General features: G+C 37.4%; 2 protein-coding genes across 2 annotated transcripts; both read right to left on the reverse strand.

Annotated features, from left to right (window-relative positions):
• Positions 1-355: 355 nt before the first annotated feature.
• On the reverse strand, positions 356-11,780 carry LOC120431078 (zinc finger CCHC domain-containing protein 8-like). The gene is made up of 3 exons (XM_039596230.2): positions 10,733-11,780; positions 9,962-10,674; positions 356-1,344 (listed from the first exon to the last, which is right to left on the reverse strand). The coding sequence occupies exons 1-3, from the start codon at positions 11,634-11,636 to the stop codon at positions 724-726; spliced, it is 2,238 nt and encodes a 745-aa protein (XP_039452164.1). The 5' UTR covers positions 11,637-11,780; the 3' UTR covers positions 356-723.
• A 4,883-nt stretch (positions 11,781-16,663) lies between these two features.
• Positions 16,664-26,824, reverse strand: LOC120431079 (calcium release-activated calcium channel protein 1-like). Its single transcript, XM_039596231.2, has 3 exons — positions 26,370-26,824; positions 26,139-26,282; positions 16,664-17,783 (listed from the first exon to the last, which is right to left on the reverse strand). Exons 1-3 carry the CDS (start codon positions 26,682-26,684, stop codon positions 17,274-17,276), a joined length of 969 nt encoding a protein of 322 aa, XP_039452165.1. The 5' UTR covers positions 26,685-26,824; the 3' UTR covers positions 16,664-17,273.
• Positions 26,825-27,492: the final 668 nt, after the last annotated feature.

Consider the following 27,492-nt stretch of genomic DNA (forward strand, 5'->3'; position numbering starts at 1 on the left):
TCAAAACTTACGAATTAAACTTTGTAAAACCGCGCTCCAAAATACTCACCAAAAGCTGCATCCAACAAAAAACTACTGCACGCACCCCGCCCCTTTTTCCAAGCCACATCAAACATTCACGCGTTACTTCCCTTTTGACTCTGGCCCCATTTGTGTAAACGAGCTGATCCGCGCCGACCAAGTGGCCATCGGGCGTGATCGGCGAGATAAAATATGAATGGGGCGGCGGGCCAGTTTTTGCACGTCAATTTATAGCGCGGTTTTTCCAACAGAGAAGGTCCTGTGACAAATTTATTTCCAGTTCAGGTCACCACCACCAGGCAAATTAGTCAGTTTGCTGATCCGACCACAACTCTTTTAGTTTCATTTTTTTTTTTTTTTTGAGGATTAGTTTTTTGTGCATTCTTCAAAGGCTTTTAAAAAAGTGAGCGATTTTTTTTTTGTGTTATGGTTGGTGTACGATTCTCTCGTCATAAAACTCTACATTTTATTTCCAAGCTTACAGAGTAATTTTAGCTTAACACGCTAGATTTGCACACTCACACACAGATTTTGCTTTTTTTAGGGGGGGAAATTTCAACCATGCAACAATTTCGTCTGCTCTTTTCTTTATAGAATTCGTATAAAAGTTGGAAAGATCGCGTGCACGCTCGTTCATACAATTTCACCTTCTTCTTCTTCAGCTTCTTCGTCTTCGATCCGTTCCCGGACCATCTCCGTCTGTTATCTCGAGTCTTGATCCTGGTCCTCCCCATCCTCCTCCTCCCCCAACTCCCCGTTATGGGCGTGAATCACCGTGCGCACCTTCGACAGCAGCGACTTCATGCGTTCGTACTTGCCCGTCGAGTTGGGCAAGTTCTCAAAGTTGATCACGTCGCTGACGCCCCGCGAGAAGGCGTCCCCGCACGGCAGCGTGCTAAACGGCGAAAACGCCGTCAGGATGGGCGTCCCCAGCGACATCGTCTTCAGCCCCATCGAGGCAGGGTCGTCGATGAATGGCGTTTTGGACATTTTAATTTCGTCCAGGTTCAGGAACTCCGGCTCCGGAGGTCGCTCCTGGGGGGGCGTTGGTTCGCTGCTCGGCGGGAGGGGCGGTGCCGGGAATACGAACGGGACGATTAGCCGGGCAGGTTGGGCTGGTTCTTCATCTTGCTGTTGTTCCTCCGCTAACCGTTCCACCTCGAGGACGTCCTCGAGCAGGGAGTCTTCGGGGGATTTGGCGCTGTCCAGGGAGGGTCCCTTTTTCCTTCGCTTTACGGCGGGCGACTGGTCTTCGAGAGCCTGGAGCAGTTGCTGCTGCTGGAGGCGGAGGTCTTCTAGCGATGGCGAGAGAGGGCGCGTGTCCTAAAATGCGAACGTTTAGTTTTTGTTTGGTTATGGTGGGATGATGAAATGGTGCGGCAACCAAGCTAAAAATCTACAAACCAAAGCATAATTTTTTTAGCAAAATTAAACTAACAAAATGGCTTACATGCAATGATTTTCTTTAATAGCGGATGTGATGAACGCCACCTATAGGTGCAAAATTACACTTGAAAATATCGTTACTTGTACAGAGAATTACCTTTTCAATGAAAATAGTTCAAATTAGAGAGCCTGGAGCTTATTAGAGAACGGTCATCTCAAACCAAAAGTACCAATCGAAGCACGAGAACTGTCAAACGGAGGTATCAATCGAGCAAAATCCTTTGTCTTATGCTCGATTGGTACCTCCGTTTGACAGTTCTCGTGCTTCGATTGGTACTTTTGGTTTGAGATGACCGTTCTCTAATAAGCTCCAGGCTCTCTAGTTCAAATAAGAACAGGTGACAGGTTCTTTTTAAAGCAATTAAGAGCGAGTCCACGGACAGGACACACCTACCCCTTTGTATGGGACGTCGTTTTGACTTCACCAATCTGCCTGATATTTTCAGTGGTTGTTTGTACATATAAAGCTAGCATTTTACCAAAATATGAGCACCCTAGGTCAACGGGAAGTGGGCCAAATTGGGGCACAAAGTTTGATGGTTAAAAAAAATGTCAAAAATCTTAAAAGACCGTAGCTTAGGAAAAATTTAATTAAATTTCAAAATTCAAAATGAATCTGTAAGGACTTGAAAAATGAAAACAAAATTGGTGAAGCATCATAATTGGTTAAATCTAAAGGGTGTTATTGGCATTTTAGTGAAAAAATAGCACAATTTTTAAACTAAAAAAAGCGCTCCATCCAGATATCAACTCGTTTATATTTGCAGCTCGTAGGGACATCTGAGACTGATAACGCTTTGGGTAAGGCACTTCTTTTAGTGATTTTTTGGGTTGGAATTTTTTGCTCGGGGGACTCCTAAGATCAAATTTTTCTGTGAAAATATTATCAAATTCGTAACGTCATGATTCGAATTCCCGGACGCTTCGAAACCCGGACACTTCATCTTGTTTTATCAATTATTTGGATATAAATTCGCATTATGAATGTCAAAACTGTGTTATTTGATGAACTCCAACATCAACTTTCATTTAAAGTTTGTTTGAACGCTGTAGTTAATGCCAAAACAATTAAATACAATAAAATTATAAGTTTACCAAAAATGCGAAACATTTCACTTGAAATATTTCATAGGCGTTCGAAGCACCGGGAAGGCAAAGCAGAAATTTATGGTTTCGATTTCCTTAAATTCTAGCTAATTTTCATATAAACTATCGATTGTTTTGATGTTAACAGCTTATTTGAGACCTAAAGAATGCCATTCACTAACATTTCAGTCCAAATTTGTGCGATTCATAAGTAAAATCGAGTGTCCGGAATTCGAAGCAAAAGTGTCCGGATTTCGAATCAACTTTTATCAGTGTCCGGAATTCGAAGCACAACAAGTCATTTTAATTTTAAAATTCTGATGAAAAATTGTTAGAAAAGACATATTTTGCATGCATTTTCTTGAAAATGACTGTTTATACTACATCCTTATGATATTTCTACATTTCCAACTTATTACATGATTTTTTGCCAGCTATAACAAAAATGATATGCTACTAAGTGTCCGGATTTCGAATCATGACGTTATTCCTGAAATAATTTCACAGTAGAAACATAAAATGTTTATATTCATCCATTGTAAACTCTTAAAAAAAATAAAGTTAAAAAAAATTAAGAAGTTCCTTATTATATTCTAGTGACATCTAAGTTGCATTGTTAATTTGATTTGGTTAACCGCGGTGGATTTTCTTGAAATAATTCGAACTGTCATCATTGGAAACGAACTTCGCCGCCGACGTGCTAACTTGTCGTACGTGTATTTTGGACCAAATTGAGTTAAGACCGCCGTTTTGACCTTCACAGATCCCCAAAATTCGATTTCAATCCTGAGATATTCAATCAAAACCGAAAAAACTGCGTGCATTTTTGTCACTTTACATATGAAAGTAGTTTCAATCTTGTCGTGCTATCTTGTCACTCCCTGAAAATTGATGTACGTGTGACAACTGGCCAGAGGGATTTCAGATCAGGATGTGTTTGACGCACGTACAAGTTAGACTACCGTAAACATTTGTAATTATACCTAACTCTGGATTCCAGCAACCAACATCAACCAAACTTCGGTACAATGCACAGAATGGTTAGCCAAACTAAACGTGTTTGTTGTTGTTTACATTGCGTGCTTTCGTATTTGTTGATTCAAGGACAAACATTAAAACGCGTTTTTCTCGAAACGTCGAAATGTCGAAGATTTTTTAACTTAAATTTTTCAAAGAATTAAAATGGATGAAAATAAACAATGTTATTCATGTTTCTATTGTGAAATTGACTCAGGAACACAAATATGATAAAATCATCACCAAAAAATGAGATCTAAGGGGTACCCAGAGCAAAAATTTACACCAAAAAAATCGATAAAAGTAAATGTGTCAATTTTATGTGTTGTCTTAGCCAAAACTTTATCAGTGTTAAGTACGGTATGCTGATCGGAAGGAACGCGGTCAAGAAATGTTGCGTGTTCTTTTCGTGACCCCCCAAGAAAAGTTGACAGTTCGGTATGAGCGCGATTGACGGTGTGCGCGCTTGAGGTTCTTTCGAGGAAAAAATAAAAAGATTAAAAATATTCAAAAGTTAAAATTAAATAGGAATTAAATAGATTCAAAATGTTTATTCAAAAACTGTTAACAACAATTATGAACAAAATTAAGAAATCAATAATTGAAAATTTCTTTAAAAAAAAACAAAAAAATAGAAAGTCTTAAATTCTGAAACTAGAAAAACTAAAATTAAAAAAATATGAAATCAAAAAAATATGTAATCATGAAATAAGGAAATCAAAAAATCAGGAAATTAGGAAACTAGGGAATTAGGAAATTTGGAAATTATGATATTAGCAAATTAGTAAAATATAGAAAATAAGAAAATTAAGAAATTATGAAATAAGGAAACAAGGAAATTAAGAAATTAGGAAATTAGGAAATTAGGAAATTAATATGAAAGGAAATTAGGATGTTAGGAAGTTAGGAAATTTGGAAATGAGGAAATTAGGAAGTTAGGAAGTTAGGAAATTTGGAAATCAGGAAATTTTTAAATTAGGAAACTGGGAAATTAGGAAGTTAGGAAATTAAATTAGGAAATTAGGATATTAGGAAGTGTGGAAGTTAGGAAATTGGCAAATTAGGACATCAGGAAACTAGTAAATTTGGAAATTAAGAAGTTAGGAAGTTAGGAAATTAAGAAGTTAGGAAATAAGGAAATCAGGAAATTAGGAAGTTAGGGAATTAGGAAATTAGGAAATTAGGAGTTTAGGAAGTTAGGAAGTTAAGAAATTTGGAAATATGTAAATTAGGAAATTAGGATATTCGGAAACTAGGAAATCAGGAAATCAGTAAATTTGGAAACTCTATAACAAGGCTGGTACAAATGATTTTTTCTTGAATTTTTAAATTCTTAAATTCTAATTTTTTTCCAATTCCCAAACTCTTAATTTTTTTTTAAATTTTGGAAGAAATAGAGTTTTTGATTGTTATTATTTCGCAGTTTTCAGAAATTTGTATTTACGAATTTCTATATTTTCAAACTTTTTGAATTCAGACTTGTACATTCGTTTCGAATTTTAACATTTTTGAGCTATTGAATTTATAAAAACTTTAATATTATAATTATTATTCAATTCTGCATTTTTTTAATTTTGAATTTCCAAATTTCAGATTTTTGTTGAAATTTTCTTTATTATTTTTATAAAAATTGTTATTTGAAATTTCTGAAATGTTTGTTTTTCATATTTTTGATTTTGTTGTTTGGTTTGATTTCAAAATTTCAGATTATTATTGTATTTTTAGTAAAAACATAGATATTTGTATGATTATTGTCAAGTTTAATTTCACTCCGATTTACTTCATTTTGGACCCGCGAGTGTGGATCAATCGGACAGCGCAGGGGACTCATAATCCAGAGGTAGCTGTTTGGTACTAGCAATAAATAGTTGGTGACACGATGGCCGACATCTATAAAGACAACTTCTTTTTTTTACTCCATTTCGACCAAAAAAACTAAATCTGCCCTTTTAATTTCAATATTCTGCTTTTTAAGATTCGGCGGGAATTTTCAATATTTTTATACCCAATACAAAATTATTAAAACGTTTGTAATTATCAGTCACATTCAAAATGGAAAATTACAATTCTTTGATTTTTTCATCAAAACATATTACAAACAAGCACCGCGCGAAGAAACGTCAAACGCAATCTTTCCGTTTCTGTTACTTTTCAGCTGCGTACCGCTTAAGAAAAATCTTTTCGTGACCCTTTCCTTGACCGTTTCTTGGGCGTTTTTTTATATGGAGTTTTGCGTTCCTTCCGATCAGCATACCAGCCTTTAGATGGTAGTTTCAGATGTCCCCTACAAGCTCCATGTCGAATCGAGTTGATATCTGGGTGGAACATTTTTTTTAGTTTGAAAATTGTGCAATTTTTTTTCACTAAAATGCCAATAACTCTCTTTAGATTTAACCAATAAGGATGCTTCAACCCGCATTTTGTTGAATTTTCAAAGCCCTTTCAGATGCATTTTGGGTTTTGAAAATTTATTGAAGTTTGCCCAAGTGTTGCACTCCATGGACCAACGGAGCAACCGATTCAAGCAATCAAAGCAACCAACAATCATTCAAGCAAATCATTCCACATCCGATTTGCCCCACTTCCCGTTGACCTAGAGTACTCATATTTTGACCAGATACTAGTTTTATATGTACAAACTACCGCTGAAAATTTCAATGCGAGACGGGTATGCCTTGCTCGTGGACCACTCAAATTTGACTAAAATGGGGTCGCAGAATTCGAATGTGAACAATAATAATCGGATAATCGAGTCTGGACTGTATTGCGATTGATAGCAATAATTAAGTGCGACGTCCAAGTTAGTGGGAATTGCGCAATGCATTGTTTATAACTTTTAATTTTATTTGGCTTTTTTTGCTTTTGGCTTGTTTTTTTCTTCTATTTTTTAATTTTGTTAACCTTCTACTGCTCAAATTTTTTTTTCGAATTTTTTTATTTTTCATGTGTTGAATAACCTCCTTTGAGCAACTTTTGTTCTACAAAAAACTTAACTTCTCTTGATTTATGCTTTTCTTGTTTCATTTTTAAGTATTTTAATTTGCATTTGTCTTGTTTAGCATATGTTTATTTTTGGTAGTATTTGACCTGTTCTACCATCTCCTACCATTACATTTTGCCTATCTAATTTTTTTATGATTTTACAGTCACTTTTTCAATTTTTTGCTTGTTTTTTTACATTTTATGCTATAAAATGGCACCACTACTATTTAAATTGTAGAAAAGTGCGTAGAGGCATAGTCTGGGACACTAGAAAAATTACTGCATACTTCTATTACTTAAAATATGGAAAATGTTAGTAAAAAAACACAGCAAAAGTTGACTCTCAAAAAAATTACATTTTTAAAAACTTTGGCAAAGTCACATAAAAAAAAGTAAAGTTCTTCTTGCCAATGCTTTTTAAAGATCAAAAATGATTTGAAAAATGGAATTTTTGGAGATTTTTTTAAATCGAAGCCCGTCTAAAGGCGGGGTTGGGTTGTAGAGGGTTAAATGTTTTAAAATTTCTAAATCTTTAAAAAATTCTTTTGAATGTTTATGAGTTTTTTAAAATTGAAAATAAGAGAAATAAACCATAAGTCAGAAATCAGAAGTCATAAGTCATTAGTTTAAAATTCTTGAAAATCGTTAACACTTAACACGTTTTTAAACCTTATTTATTTTTTCGATTGTAATCGTTTTTACCGTGCAATTCCATGCGACCGATGAAAGAGCCAAAAAAAACGGTTTAGACCAGTTTTGAGGACGCTGTATGTTTTTTAGGAGCTAGTTACTCTCTTCGAGAAAGTTGAAGAGCATCTTTCAACGCAACTAGAGGGTGACGATTCTCGAGATTTTCAATTTCCCGGGAATCGAGAGTTGAATTTGGTAATTTCCCGGGAATTCCCGGGACCCGGGAGATTTTTTTCTATGCCAATAGTGGCAATTATTTCAAATGAAATGTAATAATATTGTTTCTTTCAATCAATTAAGTGACATTTAATTCATATATGAAACGTTAACTTCAGTATCCTCTTTATCTACCTTTTGATTTTTACTTCTGAATCAGCAAATACAAGACCGTTTCTTGTGCTTTTTGGGATTAAAAACTGTAGTTTAAGTGTTAACGAATCTTTAATCGCACTGAGCGATTTTTCAAAAGTTTCACAAGCTTGTTGCATGAACTTCTTATTAAATTTGTGTAAAGTAAAAAAAAATAGCTTATATATGATTTTCTAGTATCGGGATATTTTTTCAATATGATAAACAACGACTCAAACAACAATTTAAACTTATTTTTTTTCCTATTTAAGGTCAATTGTAAATATTCATTGAAAAAATATTTACAGTTATCATGAAAATCCGAATGTTCACAATTGGTGGACCTTAACTTTATAAAAATTTACAGAGTGTTTTTTTTTTCAAATATAATTGAATATTGAGGTTGACGTGAAACACAAAATGACTTATTGACCTCAAAAAAGGAAATTACCTTGATACATATATTACTAAGGATTATTTGGATTGCAATGCTCGAGAGAACATATGGAAATTGAACTTATTTTGAAAAAGCTTTTCCTTCTTAGAAATAATAAATAAAAATAATTAAAAAAAACTTTAGGATTCATTTCTGGGGTGCAACTCCTAAGTATGCTTCAAGATAAATTTTGAGGTACAATTTTTTTGGCTTCTCTCAATTATAGTTATTGGTATTTTGACAAGTTTAAGCTTTCTGAATAAGAAGATCAGAGAAGCATTGGTTTATTCTTATTTGGACATCGAACATTGAACTTCCAATGTTCTAATCAATTTAGAGTTTTTTAAATAATATTCTGATTAGTTTAATTTTGCTTTGATATTTATAAGTATAGAATTTCCCGGGAGTCTCGACCGAATTTCCCGGGAATCGAGAGGTCCAAAAATGCTCGATTTCCCGGGAATTCCCGCTCGTCACCCTCTAAACGCAACCAAAAAGTGTGAAACGTGGATTTTTTAAATAGCGAAATAAAAAAATACATGCCAAATTGAACCGCATTGCACAAACTTGAGACCTAACAAATCGTTCCCAAACTTTGTTGTTGCTGTGCTCACTAAATTTGAACAACTTTATTTTTCCATAAAACCATTGCTTGAGAAAAAAGGCATGAAAAATGTTTCAAATAATATGCTTTAAAATTTATAATTATTCCTATTCGAAATAACGTGTTCTTGGAGACATACGCAGCGAAATTTAAATAGGTATATTTAATTAATTTAAGTTTTCCACACCTATTCATTTTCTAGTCTTCTTCGAAATAACTGCTTGGCTTGGATTGGAGAATTTCACGCAAAAACTACTCAACAGCCAATGAGATTTTGGAGAAAAAACAGTTAATTCCTCTCGATCGATTAAACTTAGGAATTTACAGACTTTATCAATTAAATCGGAATGTAGAAGAGAGTTTGTCGAATATCTTCTCAACATAAAACATGTGCATTTGTTTAATTTTAGCAGAGATAAACGCCATTTCGTTAAATTTATAGCAAATTTCAAGTCCTAGGTTTAAGTTTAGGAGAAATAGAGCCCGTCGAGATAATAGGTAGGTAGTTATATTGTTTGCAAGCGAATGGTCCAGAGTAAAGCACTCAAAATTAATGGGAGTGGAGGGGAACAGCATCTAATTCCAGCGTGCCTCTAATGTTGGCAGGTCAGAACTTTGACATTCAATTAAAGCTCATTAAAAGCGATTTCAGCAGAAATCGAGTGATAAATAGCTCAATAAGAAGTGAGCAAGCAAGTTTCTATCAAAAGTTTTGCAAAATTAGTTGTTTAAATAGTGAAAATCAGCAAATTGGATGGAGTTAGGAGCGAGTGCTTAACCTGCCAAAGATACGAGAATTTCCCCGAATTGGTAAACTGATTTGGAACTAATTCTAAATTGTCAACAATTGCTCGCGGTGAACACTTTTTTAATACAGCTTTTTTGTGGTCAATTTAGTAGATGATTTGGGAGATTTTAGACCGTTCGATACTAACGACAGATCTACCAAAATCGATTCAACAATACGTCTATGGTGTTGTCTATGCCAGCTCATGCAATGAAAATGGGTAAAACAAACAGTTGGTCGGTGTTGTTGTTCTAGTAAAATAACTACATCAGAAATGCGTATTAGACAAAGATCGAAACCAAGCAGGGATGACCGCGTTTTACAACAAAACTCACTGGCATGATTTTGTGTGTTTGTTAATATGAGTATGAAATATATTTCTAATGCGATACAACGATTACATTGCGTTATTTGCCTTCGCACAGTTGTCAAACAAAACTCAACCACAAAACAACCAAACTCAATCCAACAAAATAACTAGAAGACTACATTCTACCCTACACCCCAAACTTAGTCAACAATTCTCCTCTTCGGAACTACTTACATCCAAACAGATAACTTCCGGTTCTTCTGGTTCCACCAGAATTAGGCTGTCATCCTTCGAGGTGTCATTCTTGTCCACTCCACCGTCCTCCTCCTTCCCGTTAAGTTGCCCCTCCTCGCCCTGCACCGCCTCTTCCGGCCGCTTCAACTCGTCCCCGTCCTCGTCCACCTCACCCTCCTCGGGTTCCTCATCCGTGGGCCGATTCTCCGCCGTGGCCACCACTGCTGCTCCGTTCACTCCTCCCGCCTTCAACGAGTCACACTCCCCAACGGAATCAACCGTCGTAAAGCTACCCTCGTCCGGCGCGTCCAGCTCCATATCGGCGGCCGCTTGCGGCCCTTCCGACGCCCCAGCCCCACTCAACCGGAGCTTCTTCCGCCGGTAGCCCTGCACGAGCGATCCCTCCAGACTCTGGATCATCCGCTCGCGGCTCTGGTGTTCCTGCAGCGGCGGCACGCCGAAGAACTTGGAATCGTCGTAGAACTCCGTCGGCGCCGGCACGTTAAAGCCCGGATAGCTGATGATCTTACGCACGTCAAACTTGTGCTTGACGTTGTCCACCTCGCCGTCGCTTTCGTCCGAGTCCTGGACCGGCGCGCCGCGCGAGTCAAACAGCTGCAGGCCCGAGTGCGTCACTTTGGCCTCCTCGAGCCAGCCGGGCGGGTAGCCGTACAGCCGCATCCGGTAGATGTGGACGGGGAGGTCGCGCTTTTCTGAAGAGGAAGAATTGTTAGAATAATGGCTTATAACGGCTTTCAGATCCAAACTCACTCAATCCCAGCGCCTGCCGCAGCTCGTCCGAAAGCCTGCCCGGCACAATGTGGCCGTACTTTTGCTCCAGATCTACGTGGTACCGGTCCATCTTCTTCATGTGCTCCTGCTTCATCTTGCTGATCTTGGCAAAGTTGCGCGGCTCCTTGCAGTCCCGCAGACCGTGATCGCCGTCGCAGTTCCAGCACAGCTGCCGCGGCTTGGGCCGCTTCGTGGCGCTGTCCCCTGCGTTGGCCGACGGCGAATTGTCCAGCACCTTCTGGAGCGCCTTCTTGTAGCTCGGCACGATGGGACCTCCCTTGGCCGTTTTGGCGGGCGTCGAATCAATCACAAACATCCCGTCGTCTTCGGCGACCTTGGCAGCGGGGTTGTCCTTCGGAGTTGGAGTGGTGGGAGGACAAACGGCGGGACCAGATTCCGGCTCCTTCGCCGGAAGCGGTTGCTTGCTGAGTATCTGAATGGAGCAGCTCTCCACTTGGTGGAGAACGTCCACTTCCTGGCCGGCCAACTTCAGCTGGAACGTCGTCTTCAGATATTCCGTGAGGGAACCTTTGAACAGCTGAAACAGTTCCGCGTCCCTAAACGTCATGCTCAGAAGCAACTTGTCAGAAGACCCCTCCATCGTCACAGCTTGCTTCGATTCTTCGCTCAACCCTTCCCCCCTAGGAGCAGGACCTATAAAACCCTCAGGAGAATCCGGTCCATCCGGTGGTTCCTTCGCCGCCGTGTCCATCTCCTCATCGTCGTCCACATTCACCACCGGAATCGTCTTTTCCTGTATTTCGACGTCGCTATCGCTGCCGCCATCGTCCCGAGGCCCACCAACCCCCTGACGCACCTCACCCTCCTCGTCACTCTCGACTTCAAACACTTCCTGGTCCTCCGCCTTCCGCTTGGTGCCCATCGTTTCTGTGGCGGAAGCTGCGCGGCGCTCTAATCTAGCTGAAAACGGTTAAATTACGCGAATTTTAAAACACGATTTGCAGGGAAATGTTATCACACACGATTCGCGCACGATCGACGAATAATGCGCGCTTGTCAAAATTTCACTTTCTTTTGTTTTGACATCTCAACTGCTGGGGACAGGGATGGATTCAGGAAGGGGAAGGAGAAAATGGGTTTCGCTTCTTGGTGATGGTGCTGCAGCCCTGGTGGTGAGCACCCGAAACGCAAGCACACTGGTGATGATGGTTAAATTAGGTAAAAATGTGATTTTCTGAAAAATATTGCTTTTTCAAATAATTACAAAAGGAAAAGGACAAATAATGGACTATTTAAATGTGAGGGGTTAACGCTTAGGGGTGCTTCAAAATATCTAATATTACAGGAATATTGTTTTAAATACGTAGATTACACCGACCAACAAAATTCATGCGCATTTCCAATTTTGTCCTAAAATTAAGCCTGTTCACAACAATAAAGCATTTTTTGAGTATAATGACCTTTTTTACGACAACGTAGTGTTTAAAATTGATTTTCAATCCATTTTTTAATATTTAATATCAAAAAATCTCGAAAATAAAAAAATACGTATTTAGGGAAATTGAGTTTTGGTAAAAAAAAAAATTGATTAAAAATCTACTATTTTTTTTTTCAGTGTACCTATTATTTCTCAATAGTCCTCAACAATACATACAACTTTGCCGAAGACAAAAAATTGATCAGAAAAATTACTCAAAAGTTACAGCTGTTTGAATATTAACGTACAATTTTTATATTGACAGCAGCCAAATTGTATGGTGACTGGTATGGGTGAACCAATAACACTAAATAGCTTTTTTGGTCATAGGGAAGGCCCCCACAAAGTTTGAGCCAAATAAAAAAAATACAAATAAAATCCATTTCCGGTTTTGGTAGAGAATTGCTCACCAATCAACATTTTACTTTCTGACAAAAAAAAACAATTGAGACTTTGAAATCAATCTGTAGAAATTTCAATTTAAAATTTAAATATTCTAAAATTGAAAAAAAAACTGGTATGGGTAATTTTCATTTTTTGCTTTTTGGGTGTTTTTCAATACCCCTGACTCAAGGCGGTTTTAAAAACACCCAAAAAGCAAAAACTGAAAATTTGGTTTATTGGACCTTTAATAAAAAACTCCAGAAATGTTCTCGAAAATAAAAAAATACTTATTTTGGGAAATTGAGTGATAGTAAAAAAAAGTTGTTTAAAAATCTGCAATTTTTTTTCCGTGTACCTATTTTTTTTTCTCAAAAGTCCTCAACAATACCTACAACTTTGCCGAAGACACCTAATTGATCAGATAATTCACTCAACTTCACTTTTGGTAGAGAATTGCTCACCAATCAACATTTTACTTTCTGACAAAAAAAACAATTGAGACTTTGAAATCAATCTGTAGAAATTTCAATTTAAAATTTAAATATTCTAAAATTGAAAAAAAACTATTTTATTCAAAAATTATATCAAAAAATATTTTTTTCTTAATCTTAAAAAAAAATTCACCAATTTACAATTTTTTTAATATTTAAAAATGAGCAATTCTCTACCAAAACCAGAAATGGATTTTATTTGTATTTTTTGATTTGGCTCAAACTTTGTGGGGGCCTTCCCTATGACCAAATAAGCTATCTTGTGTTATTGGTTCACTCATACAAGTCTCCATGGTCAAAAAATCTGCCGCCGAGTTATGAATTTTTGAAAAAATAGTGATTTTTGGAAAAAATCCAAGTTTCATGCAAAAACAAATTTGACATTTTTTTTAAATGCAAAATTGAATTTGCAATCGAAAAGTAACTTACAGATTTTTGATAAAGGGCTCCGTTGTCAAGATATGGGAGCGGCCGTGGTTGACTGGTTACGGTGTTCGCTTTGTAAGCGAATGGTCCTGGGTTCGATTCCCAACTGCTCCCAACGAGAAAGTATAGGAAACATAAATCTTGAAACTCTGAACATGAACGAAAAATCATAGTCGCTCGAGTCGGGGTTCGATCCCCCGTACTTTGGATTGGTAAGCAAAAATGCTAACCACTAGGCCATCGCGACTTGGTGAGCTATAACTGGAATTAGGAATACTGTTACTACCAAATATATTCGCGCTGGGTCCTTGTCCATTTGACAAGGGTTCGGAAGTTCTAAATAACGTTTGAACCCGATTGGTGCAAACGTTCTTTAGGGCGGGGCTTGTCGATAAAGCTGAAGTACCTCGCGCTTGGCTAGCCAGCGTAGAAATGGGTCACCGAAGCTCGGCAGAGTTAACACCTTCCAAATGCCTATGCGAGTTATTTGCATGTATATAATGTAGATCTAAAAATACATGGAAACAACTCAATTTGTAAGAAGCGGCCGCGTGGTCCCGTTTGGTTGGTTGCACACACACACACACACACAGGGCTCCGTTGTCAAGATATAGCCACCGAAAGTTTGATTTTAGCGAAATATTTGCAGTTTTTCGATTTTTAAAAATAGTGACCATGAGTGACTATTTCTAAAAATATTTTTTTTTAAGTTCAGAAAATTTGCAATAAAATTGTCTAAGAGACATTGAAGATTGGACCTCGGGTTGCTGAGATGGAGCCGCCGAGCCGCTTTAAGAAAAAGAACCACGAAAATTGAAGTTTTCTAAATATCACCAAAACAACCCACCATTTTCTTATGACCATATCTCAGCAACTAATGGTTCGATTTTCAATGTTAATACATGAAACATTTGTAACATTTGTAATTTTCCGATCTTTTCGAAAAAAATATTTTGAAAATGTTGAAATCAAGACTAGCATTTTAAATGGGCGTAATATTCAATGTTTGGCTCTTTTGAAATGTTAGTCTTGTTTTTTTTCATAAGGATCGGCTGCCGATCCCGATGATGCTATGAGACGCGGGTTCGATTCCCGCCTTATCCACTGAGCTTCTATCGGATGGTGAAGTAAAACGTCGGTCCCGGTTTCTCCTGTCTCGTCAGAGGCGCTGGAGCAGAAATCCCACGTTAGAGGAAGGCCATGCCCCGGGGGGCGTAGTGCCAATAGTTTCGTTTTCGGAAAATTTTACAAATGTTCTCGAAAATAAAAAAAATACTTATTTTGGAAAATTGAGTATTAGTAAAAAAAAGTTGTTCAAAAAATCTGCAATTTTTTTTACGTGTACCTATTTTTTTCTCAAAAGTCCTCAACAATACCTACAACTTTGCCGAAGGTACCAAATTGATCAGAAAATTCACTCAAAAGTTACAGTTGTTTGAATATTTACATACCATTTTTGTATGGACAGCAGCCAAAATTGTATGGAGACTTGTATGGGTGAACCAATGACGCAAAATTGCTTAATTGGTCATATGGTAGGCACCCACAAAGTTTAAGTCAAATAAAAAAATACAAAAAATAAAAATGGTCGAAATCGGCCGATTTCATAGAGAGTTGCTCAAATGTAATAATTCAAGCATAAAACAATTTCAAAATTTAAAAACAAAAAAAATCCACCATTTTAAACTTAAGCAAAAATAAAAAAAGAAATTTTATCATTTAAAAATACAACTATTCAACTATTCGATAATTATTGCTTCAGAACCTCAAAAATTAAAAAAATCAGAAAATGCAAAATTGATTCCAAGATTCTACAATTCAAAAAAATATATATATATATGTATATATGTCCAAAAAAAACCCTTGAAAATTTCAAGCAGATTGGTGATGTTGATGAGAGTTTAGTATGCTACGCTCGTGGGCTCGCTCTAAACTATTGCAAAACTACAAATATTACAAATTAAGCAATGTAAAATTAAAAAAACTAAAGGAGTTAAGGAGGTATTAGACTACAACAAACAAACAAACAAATTCACACATTTTGATAGTTTGCCAGTTTGTCTGCGTTGTTTGTTCGCCAACATTTGTTTGGAGAAACGTCAGCTTGCATACATTTTGTCTTGATTGCGAGTTTACCGCAAACAAGTTTGCAAGTTTGGCAAACTGTCAAACGCGAAAAAGTGAGAGTTTGTTTGTTTGCCATAGTCTATAAGCTCCTTAAATCGAAAAATTCAAAAGTATAAAAATTAAAAAGTAAGAAATTCTAAAGTTTAGAAAGGTATTCAAAAATATAAAAACTTTTGAATTTGAAAAATGAAAACACGGTTCGTACTCAATTAAAAATTAAAAATACAAAATTTAAAATTGTAATAAATTATCAAAGTACAAATTTTCATAAATTCAAAAAAATCTAAATTCATAAACAAAAAAAAGACAAAAATATAAAATTAAAAGTTTATTATATTTAAATAAAAAAAAAATCGGGATTCTAAAATTAAATATTTTGAAATTCATGAATTCAGAAATGCAAAAATACAAGTATGTGTTCAAAAACTAAATTAAATTGGAATTCAAGAATTCTCTACGTTAGGAATACAAAAAAAACTATTCAAGAACTTAAATATTTGAATACGTTCGTTCTCGATTCCAAGTCCTTCCAAAATTTCAAAATTTGGTTCTTACATAAAAAATGCATGAATTCAAGAATGGAAGAATTTGAGAATTTAAATTTGCAGTCAAAAAATTAGAAAATTTAAGAATTTAAAAGTTTCCAAAGCAAACAAAATATAATTTAATAATCCTAAAATAAAAAATAGCATCTTTATATTTTAGAATATTTTTACAATCTTACAACTCCAATTTTAAGAATTTGAAATTTTTTAATTGGTCGCGGTCACAGTCAAGAAGTTACTTCCGAGCTCCGTACTCACCTTTTATACGCAACAATATGTATTGTGACCAGGGCTGAGCTGAAGGATAGTCGTCGACTAACAAGTTCTTTAACAAAAATGTCGCCCCCCTCATATAATTTGGCGCCCTCAGCAGGGCTCACAAGAAACTTTGCATTTTGCAAATTTGCCAAAATGCCATTTTTTGCAAATTAAAAAAAAGAGCCTAAGGGAGTGACTAATAATGTAGCAAAACAAAACAGAGAAACACAGATTTCTTATAAAAAAGGTAGTTTTTATTATCGTTTAATTTACACAATTAGTGGATTCATGCGATGTAGGAGAACTTTTATACAGAATATACAATCGCAGGTCACAGTCTCCTCCTGGTAAAAAAGTTCAAAATTATACAAAACAAAAGTTCGTCAACTGTTAAGATAACCTGCGCTCGTTGTTACATTAGGTTGGTGTGTTTGTGTTCGTTTAACAAAAATTTCACGCCTCATTCGTCTCATGCTGATTCCCTAAGTTATTGTTTATTTAATAACACTAGCTAGTATATTTAGTTTACTTGTAATGTAGGTATGTCTTTCGTTCACTTTTTTTTATTACGATTTTAAGCGCCTAATTACAATATTAGTGTTGGGTTTTTGATTTGTGGTCAAGGTGAGTAGTTGGGGATACTTTAGTTTTACTTAAGAATAAGTTTGTTTAGAGAACTAGTGGAGAAATAGTGGATGGTTTGGGTGGGAAGGTTGCGCGATACTGAGATAAACTTAAGGGGAAAACAAGACTTTCTAAATGTCTACGTCAAGTGAGCTATAACAACAAAAAAAAGAAGTTAACAGAAGATTTTGGAAATCACAATCACAGTGTCGCCCTCCGGGCGGTCCTCAAACGATCTGCACCGACTGGTACGGTGGCCCGTGGTGATGCTGATGGTCCAGATTGTCCTTGAGCATCTCCAGCTCCTGAATGCCGGACACGGTCACCTCGTACTTGTGCGTCATGAGCGAGCGGTAAAAGTGGAACGCAAACGCGACAAACACGACCAGCACCGGGATGAGGACGATGCAGGCGGACCAGGCGGCGGTCGTGTTGAGGTCGTAAAACTTGACCCAGCACAGGATGGCAATCTCCAGCAGGAACAGAATCAACCCGAGCAGCGTCGAGAAGGCCCACGCCGTCTCGATGTACCAGTGGAGGCGCTCGTGCGGCGATTCGTTGACGAGGGAGATGCTGTGCAGATTGCACACGGTTTCGATGTTCGGCAGGATGCACGTGCTGATCATGAGGGCGAGCATGTGGACGGCGACGAGGAGCGTCGTGCAGATGGCGAACGCGATCAGCATGGCCGGCGGGACGTTCGTCTTCTCGTCCAGCTGGACCTCCACCATGGCGACCTGGAATTAAATTGAAATTAAATTGATTCAATTGCTTAAAAACTCGTTCCAAATGTTGTTTTCAAACTACTTAATTTTCAAACCGTAAAAACAGCAACAATAAAATTTTCAAAAATCATCAACACTATTTATATTCCCACCTGAAACCCAGATCATCAATCAAACTTAAGGTGCAAGTTAAAGCAAAAAAAAAGCATCACAGTTCACGTTCAAGGCAGTGGTGATGTCGTAAAAAAACAAGCGTGTGAAAAAGGTTCTCTCAGCTGTGTGGCATTCCTGCCGCCAAATTTCGTTTGTGGGTGACAAAAATCACCGCAAAGAGCGACGACCGGCGGTGGCAGTTTTCACGACAAGTGCACTTAATTTTTAAGTAGGGTCGATTGACCTAAAAGTGTGCTGAATATATTGAACTTTTTGTTTTTCACAGAACTGGTTTTCAAATACTTTGAAATATGAGGAGTGTGAAATTACAAGTCACAAGCCAACAATTGGTACCATTACCCTAAAAGCTATGCTTTACACTTTTACGACCTCGGATGTAGAGCTAAAGGTAAAGTGTGAAGCAAAATATGTCGTGTTTCGTTAATTTTATAGACGGTTTTTTCAAGACCGCATAGTAGGCCACATTCAGACGGCCATGATGCGACGTCATGACCTTAGCTATGAATCTTTGCGCACTAATCTAGAAAAAAAATATTCAAAAAATATGATTATTTCCAACGCATCCGAAACCCATTCAAAGCATACCAAGGTTAGTCTAAAGAGGAAGAATGCGCGCGCGACAAATTTCGGTAAATGTTTACACTTTCTGGCTTGTTGTTTGCCGAGTGACATGCCAACTACGATGCCGGCGCGCTGATGATGATGCTCTTGATGGCGGTGTGTGAGAGATAAACCAACAAAAACAGTGTTGAGAAGAACGTTTTTGTTTTGTACTGTTGGATTTTTTTTTCGACGAAAAACATAAAAACGAAGGTTTGTATGGGACTTTGAATAATCGAATTATGACTAAGAATAACATAAAATTCGAGTTCTACGACCGCATTTGAGTCAAATTTGATTATTTAATTGCCTTTTAAATAAAAAAATGCATTTCTAGAGTTTTATTTGAAAAGGTTTTATAAGCATATGAAACACAATAGCTTATAGGACTTCTTAAAAAAAACTCTAGATTTTGAAAAACTCTAAATCATTTTAGAGTAGTTTATGGGTCATACCTAAGCTTTACAATCAAAAATAAGACAATCAGTGATGCAAATGAGTGATAAAAAACCTATCAATTGATTATCTATGCACCAAAAACATCCGAGAGTATAGCGACCATCACTATAGCTTGTGAGATTTTTTCTCTCTCTCTTTCATTCCTTCCCTTTTCCTCGACACTGCGCTCTCACCGCTGAGTCTCTCAATCTCTCCGAAAACTGCACTGAAAGAACGCGAGATGGCGAGTAGGAGCCGACCACGCATGACGTCCCGTTAAACTGCGTTTGCGAAATTGGTTTTGTGGCGGCTTTTGTGGTTAAACGCTGTTGCGGTAGGATGATCGTGGAAGCGGGAATGAGAGAGAAAAGGAGAATGTCAATCGCGAGTGTGTAAACACAAAAACGTGTTCGGCTAAGTTCGGCGCTAAGAGTTTCAAAAAGGAGAGAAGAGCTGTTGTATTTGAGGCATGATAATTGTAGTTGCTGAGAGCTGTTATTTTGATATTTTAACAACCCTGAAGACAATAAAAAATTGTGGTTCGATTATCTCAAAATTTGATTATCCAAAGTGATTTTTTTTTCGAGGCCTTCGGATAATCGAGTCTGGACTGTACTCAAAAATTTTGGAAAGTGATGATTTCATACAACTGGACAGGACAGGTGGACATTTTTAAACACTTTTTTCATTAAAATGTTGAAACCATAGCTCGTAATTTCAATTTGTATACTTCTTGAAGATATTTCAACTAAAAAAACCCACCTATGGTCAACCTTTCAATGTAAAAAAAAACATTTCAACGATTTGAATAAATATGAAAAAAGGCCTTAAACATTAAATTTTCGAAATATTTTTTTCGAAGAGGTAAAACAAGAAAATTGGGGCTGTTTGTATAAGACCTAGAAAACATTATTATTTTTTCTTCATTTTGTATCCGCTGTATCATAGCAACCATTAGGTCCAATCTTCAATGTTTCTTTGACAAAATTATAAAAACAAATTTGAAAAAAATATGTTCAAAATTTATATTTAAAAAAAACTTGGAGGAAGGAGCGGCCGTGGCTGACTGGTTACGGTGTTCGCTTTGTAAGCGAATGGTTTTGGGTTCGATGCCCATCTGCACCCAACGAGAAAGTTAAGAACACATGAATTTGAAATGATGAATATGAACGAAAAATCAAAGTCGCTCGAGGCGGGGTTCGATCCCCCGTCCTTTAGATTGGTAAGCAAAAATGCTAACCACTAGGCCATGACGACTTGGTGAGCGTGGACTGGAATTAGGAATACTGTTACAGAGAGCGAGTTGTGGCGCTTTAACCACGGCAAATAGTGTCCAGGGCATTCGTGGAAATACAATGTCCCATCCCAGAGGGTCCCGGAGTACCAAACCTTCTTAGCATGGTGCTCCCAACGAATACAACCAAATCTCGGAGCGTATGGTGGTGTGTCCCCACGCTTCTTCCTCCCCTGTCGATTCAGAATTGTGTTGTTGTTCGAACACTCAGTGCTCAAACTCAACCCAATTACGAGTCATCTCTGCGATACGGCTTTACGCAGTAGGCCTGGCCGCTTTAACGCTTGTGATGTTTCAATGCATTCCGATGCAATGGCGCACTACAAATGTTAATAAATGACAAGAAGAGTGCTAGGCGTCATCTAACCTAAGGCACTCTCCAGGATCCCTTCGAAAGATTGGCTGCGCTAGGGTCTGATTAGATTAGATTAGATTAGAAAAAAAACTTGGAGGGATATATCTCAAAAACGGAGCACATTTTCAAAATTTAGGTACAGTCATCCCACATATTCGGAACACCCACAAATTCGGAACACTTTTGTGATAATTTGTGAATAACAGGCCAAAAGTAGCTTTTCTCTCGACCTTACTATTTTTAGAACCTTCATTTGGACATTATCTTGCTATTTCACTAGTAAAAGTAGTACTTTTTGAACAAATAACTTCATTCCAAGACTATTTTGCCCAGAGCAGCAAAACACTGCCTCCAAATGGCCTGTTTCATAATTGTGGAATGTTATTGTGCCTCCCATAATTGTGGAACACCTGAATTTAACTGATATTTTCACAAAAAAAGTTATCAAATCATGTATAAAACATCACTAAGCTTGAGTTTCATTGGTTTCAGTGTGTGAAGTCATTATTTAGTAATAAATATGTACTCCTGGAGAGATCCAAAGTTTGTTTACATTCGTAAGAAAAAAGTGTTCCGAATTCGTGGATTTCAAGGGTCAAAGTAATTCTTCAAAAACTTTAAATAAAAGTTAAAATTTGCAGATGTTCGATACAGCATTCGAAAGATCACAAGAAAAGCTTTCAAATGAAGGTTAAAGCGAATCATTAAGTTCAATTATCGATTTGCTATGATTTTTTGAACATTGGCCGATCTGGAAACCGTTCCGAATATGTGGGATGACTGTATTTTTTGAATGCTAACTGAATTTTTGAATTCCTGACCTTTATCCCGACTTTTCCAAAACCTCAAATATAAAAGGCATTTCTTATACAAAAAATTAGTGAAAATATTACGAAAAATCATTAAAAAAAAGTTTAAATGTCTTCCTCTAGATGGGCCCTAACGAGATCATAGCAAAAAAAAAAAAAAAAAAACACAATCAAATGTGGAGACCATTTTTTGTTACTTCAATTTGTGTACCCCCTCAACATTGTTGAGAGCCGAGAGACATAAAATTCAAAAAATAATTGTAACTATGCAATTTTTTCCAGTTTTGGTTTTTGGTTGTTTTTGAAACCGGCATATCAAAAAACCCAAGAGCAAAACAAAAAAAATCTTCATTAGACCTTATAAAAAAAAACTCCAGATTTTAAAAATATACAGTTAGGCCGTTGCAAATATTTTTCAAGGATTTGCCGCCCCCCCCCCCCCCCTCCCCTTCAAAATTGGTCCGAAAAATCAGGGGGCAAAAAAATATTAAAATTTCAAAAAAATATTCAAAATTTCAAAGGAAATTGAAGTCTAATCAACTGAGAACAATCTTAAATGTCTTTTTCTGCATTGATAATCATATTTAACATGTTTGGACTCGTTTAAAAATATTTTGAACTTTTATGAAATTTCAATGTACAGCACCGCAAAAACTTTTTTTTCTCGCAAAAATAAAATTTTCGTCAGTATTTAGAAATGTTGAAAATCAATGATTGCAAAACAACTGGACAGGTGTATGATGCATTTTAAAACACTTTTTTGCAATTCCATCGTGAAAAACTTACTTTTTCTGTCACTCTTGAAAGTCTTGAACGACGAAACAGCCTACTTTTCTGTACCAAAAATAACAGAATCGAATAGCAACACTTTTCAGCACTTGTTTTGAAAAGTAACACTTTGCAACATTTTTTTTATTTAAACGATTTATTGACAAAATACATGAAAATTTGACATAAAATTTCACTCAATGTGTGTTTTTTGGAATTGCAAAAAATGTTGTATGGAACTCGTTGCAAAACTTGATTTTTTCAGCACTCTTCGTATTTATCCAACTCGGTGAACCTCGTTGGATAAATGTACGACTCGTGCTGAAAAAATCCTCTTTTTGCAACTTGTTGCATAAACTACTATCACAGACAAACAGACGTGACTCTCCATACAAATTATTTTTGAAATACATCGTCCTTAATAAAACCACCAAATCACGACGACGCCAGCGCTGCCTGGTGAGCTGATGCCGAAGCGCAGCCCAAATATACTCATACAAACCCATTACTGTCATGTGTCATTTTAGTGTATGCGTGAGACAATCAAGCCATAACGATTGTAAACATCAACAGCTGACCGATATAATTTTGTTGTTGCTGATCGTCAGAACCCGATGCAAAAAATAAAAATCAACGTCGATGGCCGAAGATGACGGTGATCAGTTCAGTTTCCAATGGCAGAACTTCATGAGCCAAATCATGCGGCAGCAACAGCAACGATGCACTACAACCGCAACGACAGAGATCAAATCCCCGTTGCTTCCAAGTTCTATCGAAGTTTCCTCCTCCTCCAAAAGCTCGAACACCTGGCACCATCATCAACAAGATACCCCAGGTCACGAAAACATCAGTAGTGGCCGCCGAAATAGAAAAATCCAATTCAAATCTACCGGAATTGATCCCCACGATGGGCGTTTGGAAACATCCGCGGGAAACGTGTCCACGGCGCAGTTAAGTTGCGCTAAACAACAAAAGCAAAAAGTGGCAAAGGTTCCAAAAAATGCTGCCGTTAAATTTATATCGAAACAGAACCACAGAAACTGAATTGTAGAAAAAGATTGAGTGGCGCAACATCGCCAAAAGGCCAAAAGGACGACCAGCAGCAGCAATCCACAAATTACAAGCAGGTTGCTCCGAAGGAGATGACTCCACCACAGGATCCGGCTTCCTCCGCAGTAGCGGGCGCCTCAGCAGCAGCCTCGACATCGGCAGGCAGTTGAACAGGCCTACCGGGTTAATATTGGGGCAAGAGGCTATGGCCAAGGCTTCCCCAACCTTTTCCTGCAAAGCTACCGTTAGATTTCCTGAATTCCATACATTTTTGTGCTCTCGTTTGCTGCTTCGCACGTGCTCACGCTCAACTTAAAAACAAAAACACGCATCACACACACTGAGAACAGACGGGTGAGCTGTCACGACAGCAGCGCCATCAGAGCCAGGTGAGTGGATGCCGAAACAAAATTGCATTTGAAACAACCGTTTTTGAAGGACGATGGTTCGGCACTTGAGTGTCCCGTCTGTTTGTCTGTGCTACTATTTTCATTCAAATGTTGACACCGTGGCCTGTAATTTCAATTTTTTTTTAATTTTTTCTCAGGAGCTTGTGGTTTTAATTAAGCTTTTTGCATGCCTAATGGCACTTGACAGCTAAAACACCCTTGGGTTTAAAGAAGCATGCGATAAAACCGTTTGGCATGACATTGCCGTTGGGTTTTAAAGACTCTCTTAAAACTATCATAAAACCTTATTGAAAACCATTGAGCTTTTATTGTCACAAGGTTTTATGTTCGGGGCATAAAACCCTGTTAGAACCTATTAATTAGCTCTTGCTTATTGGTTGCGGCGAATGCCCAAATAAAACTACTAGGCAGTCAAGATGCCACCATCAAACCTTAATAAAACTAGGTAGTAGCTAGTTGGTTTGAAAATGTTACTTGGGTAGGCTTAGAAAAGCCATTTTTTGAGAATGTTAGTTTTTTATTTTTTTCATAATTTAAATATTGCAGCATCTCGAAGCCTTTGCATCTAGAGCGTCCAATTTCCCGGGGTTACTAAATTCCCGGGAAACGGGAAATTTTCAACAAATTTCCCGGGAAATCCCGGGAATTCCCGGGAAAATTTCAATTTAACGAAAATTATTCTGATAGTGTTTCTGATCAATCTTTTGCAATAAAATTGTATAGAACAGCAACTATAATGGTCAAAATGAGTGTGAGGATCAATTAATGGCTTGACTACTTGTGAAAAATCATGCAACTTTGAGAAAATATATAAACTTTCTAATTTTTATGCCGTCTTTCTTTTTTTTTTTCAAATCAATGCTTAAAATTGCTTTTAAATTTTTCTCAGTGACCATAAAGTTAAAATGAAAAAAAAATCATGCAGAAATTTTGTTTGTCATGGCAAATAACTTATCTCAGAACAAGTATTTTCAACTTGTGAATAAATAATTAATCATTGAATTAACCTTAAAAATCTAATTTCTAGCACTTTTTAACATGAAACGCTATTTCATGAAATAACAACCCAAAGTTTTCAAATATTTGGAGCGTATTTTTGAAATATAGTTGCATTCTTTGGGTAAATTTAGTATGTTACGAAGTTATTTTTTAATGGTTTTTCATGGTTTTATGATACGATATTAGTTATATGGTATTTAGCCTAATAAATTAACAAGATTAAAATAAGTTTGAGTATTTAAAAGTGGATGAAATTAAATGATATTTTTTTTCATATTTAACTCAAATGTTTCAAATGATATTACAAAAAAACGTTCATTCCATAACAGCGTAATTTTTGTTGTCAAACATATAAGCAAACAATATTCCTAGTGGTGAATGGTTCAGAAATAAATATCATCTAAATTAAACCTTGACATGAAATTTACAGACAAGCTGATTAGTTTAATATGAACAGTAGATTGATATAAATAAAATCAAATCAAGTTCTCCAATTATTATTTTTTGTAAGATTTCAAAACATTTATTCCAAAAAGGTAGGAAAATGTATACTTCTGATTGTTTTTCGGGAATTCCCGGGAAATTCACAAATTTCCCGGGAAACGGGAAATATTTTTTTCCGGGAAATCCCGGGAATTCCCGGGATTTTTTTTCCCGGGACGGGAAATTGGACGCTCTACTTTGCATCGTATCAGAAAAGGTCAATGGCAAACTTGTAGGAAATTTGACGTGTTTTCTGAAAAAAAAACACTGAGATAAAAATACACGCCACTTCTATGAGATTTTCTGATTTTTTAATTAAAAAGCCAAATGAGAATAAGATCAAATTTTTTGAAGGTAGCATACGTTGTTGCAAAAAGCCTTACAAAAAAAAAACAGGACATCAGGTCTTTCGTTAAATGAATACAATTTCAAAAGGTTTTTGGCAATTCCACTAAATTTTAGGTTATTCAATCAATAAATTAATCAATGCAAATACATTTAGTGATTTTTTGTAGCCATTGTTTTTAAATCGTTGGAATAACAACTAAACTAGATAGTAAATTGATCTGATTGCAACTAATTCCAATCTGAACGTCCAATCAATCGCAAATTAAATCATCTTCTAAGTGTTTCATTGATCACGAGGGGAGGCTGTCAATCCAACCCTCCCTCGTTCGTCATCATCCGGTCCCCTTCATCAACCAATCATACTTCCCGGCTCCGCGAGGATGAAGGAAGCGCAGAGCATGTCACAAACGAAAAATTTTAATTCTACGATTTAATTATTTATAAACCACCATCACAAACACAACACGGCAAGATCGCGATCGCGATGTCGCGCCAAGTTGAATAATGCGCGCGCGCGACACAATCCGGATGACGCCGCCGGTGGGTCGGTGGCCACCCTCTGGCAGACCCTGACCGTGACACCTGCTCTTTTAGACTGTCGCGTCGTGCAACTACACAAGTTTAAGGGCGGGCACTCACCATGGCAAATCCGGACAGCAGCGCCGACGTCTTGCTGGACGCCTTCAGCTTGGCCCGGCTCAGCTGCAGCTTCCGCCAGGACAGGTAGTTGGGCGAGTTGTACTCATCGCCCTGCTGGGACATTGTGCTGAGCGCCGAACGTCGCTGGAATTAGAGAACGAAAATTAGTCAATTATTTAGTAATTTTAGAAAAAATCTTAGCTTCTAGTAACGGTCACCCAAATCGCTTACAATGGCAGCACCCTCGTCGGCCAGGTAGGCACTGGTACGGTTCGCGGCCCCGAATCCGCCGCCTCCACCACCACCGGTGGCCGCAAACGCCGAAAGACCGTTGAAAATGTTCGCACCAGTGTTGCCAGCACCACCACCAATCAGCGGCGAATGCTTGTGCTGGGCGGAACCACCGCCACTCGGAACGATGGTGCCACCGGAAGCAGGAGCAGCAGCAGCCGCAGTTATTCCGGAAGACGCCGACTTGCTCAATGGTTTGTAGTACGGCGAGTTCGGGCAGAGATTCGTTTCTGAGCAGCTCGGGTGTAAATGCATTGTCTCATGTCTTGCCGGGTCGACTCGTGGGGGAAATTCAGTGAGAAGGTGGGACGGGTTTTGCGCCGGCGCGGAACACACTCTCTCTCTCACTCTCGCGTTTGTTCGCTCTCACTTGCTCAATGTTTGCCGAGATTCGATAAGTAGGGGAAATATACCCATTTTAATCACACTAAGCCGTTCGACCAATTGGGTCCTAAAATGAAGCTTAGATTGCTGATATTATTGTTTACAGCGATAAAGCTTATTTTTCTGAGTACAATGACCCTTTGTACGACCACAAAGAGTTTAAAATGGATTTTTAAATCAATTTTGAAAATTTAACCTCGCGGTCCTTCTTGACAGAAAAGCTCCTACTTGACAGCTCGTTCCAAGGGGACCATAGTTGATCCATCGAAAAAATGTTGTCTAGTCAAAAAAAAATTTTGCATTAAAATGAAAAAAAGTGATCAGAAATGGTTTTTAATCGTGTTTTTTACCGTTGTACATAAAAATTTAAATAGGGCTTTAGTACCCAATTCTCATCACTTTTGCCGTTTTCTGCTATTAAATAAACATTATCAGATGTTTCAACAATGGAGAGTTGCTTGCTCACTTTTAATTGAGCTATTTATTACTTTGGTACAGTCAAAAACACTTTATAAAAGCTGTAATTCATGATCAAAGTGCTGATAGGCCGATAATAGAAATAGGCTGAGAAAGGGTATAGTTCCCCTACACTGTACAGGTAAAGCTGAGAGTATGTGGGATTTACTGCGAGAAGATTGTTGTTTGAGCAAAAGATAAACTTAATTTTTGTTTCAATATC

Source organism: Culex pipiens, chromosome 3 (assembly GCF_016801865.2).
Source record: "Culex pipiens pallens isolate TS chromosome 3, TS_CPP_V2, whole genome shotgun sequence".
NCBI classification, from domain to species: domain Eukaryota; kingdom Metazoa; phylum Arthropoda; class Insecta; order Diptera; family Culicidae; genus Culex; species Culex pipiens.

What these genes read in the sequence shown, in the direction of transcription:
- LOC120431078 (XM_039596230.2), bottom strand. Translation starts at nt 11,636, where the DNA reads ATGGGCACCAAGCGGAAGGCGGAGGACCAGGAAGTGTTTGAAGTCGAG. An exon ending in GCGGCAGGCGCTGGGATTGA is followed by an intron (nt 10,675 to 10,732) that starts GTGAGTTTGGAT and finishes CTTCCTCTTCAG; the next exon opens with AAAAGCGCGACCTCCCCGTC. An exon ending in CGGAAGTTATCTGTTTGGAT is followed by an intron (nt 1,345 to 9,961) that starts GTAAGTAGTTCC and finishes TTCGCATTTTAG; the next exon opens with GACACGCGCCCTCTCTCGCC.
- LOC120431079 (XM_039596231.2), bottom strand. Translation starts at nt 26,684, where the DNA reads ATGCATTTACACCCGAGCTGCTCAGAAACGAATCTCTGCCCGAACTCG. An exon ending in CCGACGAGGGTGCTGCCATT is followed by an intron (nt 26,283 to 26,369) that starts GTAAGCGATTTG and finishes CTCTAATTCCAG; the next exon opens with CGACGTTCGGCGCTCAGCAC. An exon ending in TGCTGTCCGGATTTGCCATG is followed by an intron (nt 17,784 to 26,138) that starts GTGAGTGCCCGC and finishes ATTTAATTCCAG; the next exon opens with GTCGCCATGGTGGAGGTCCA.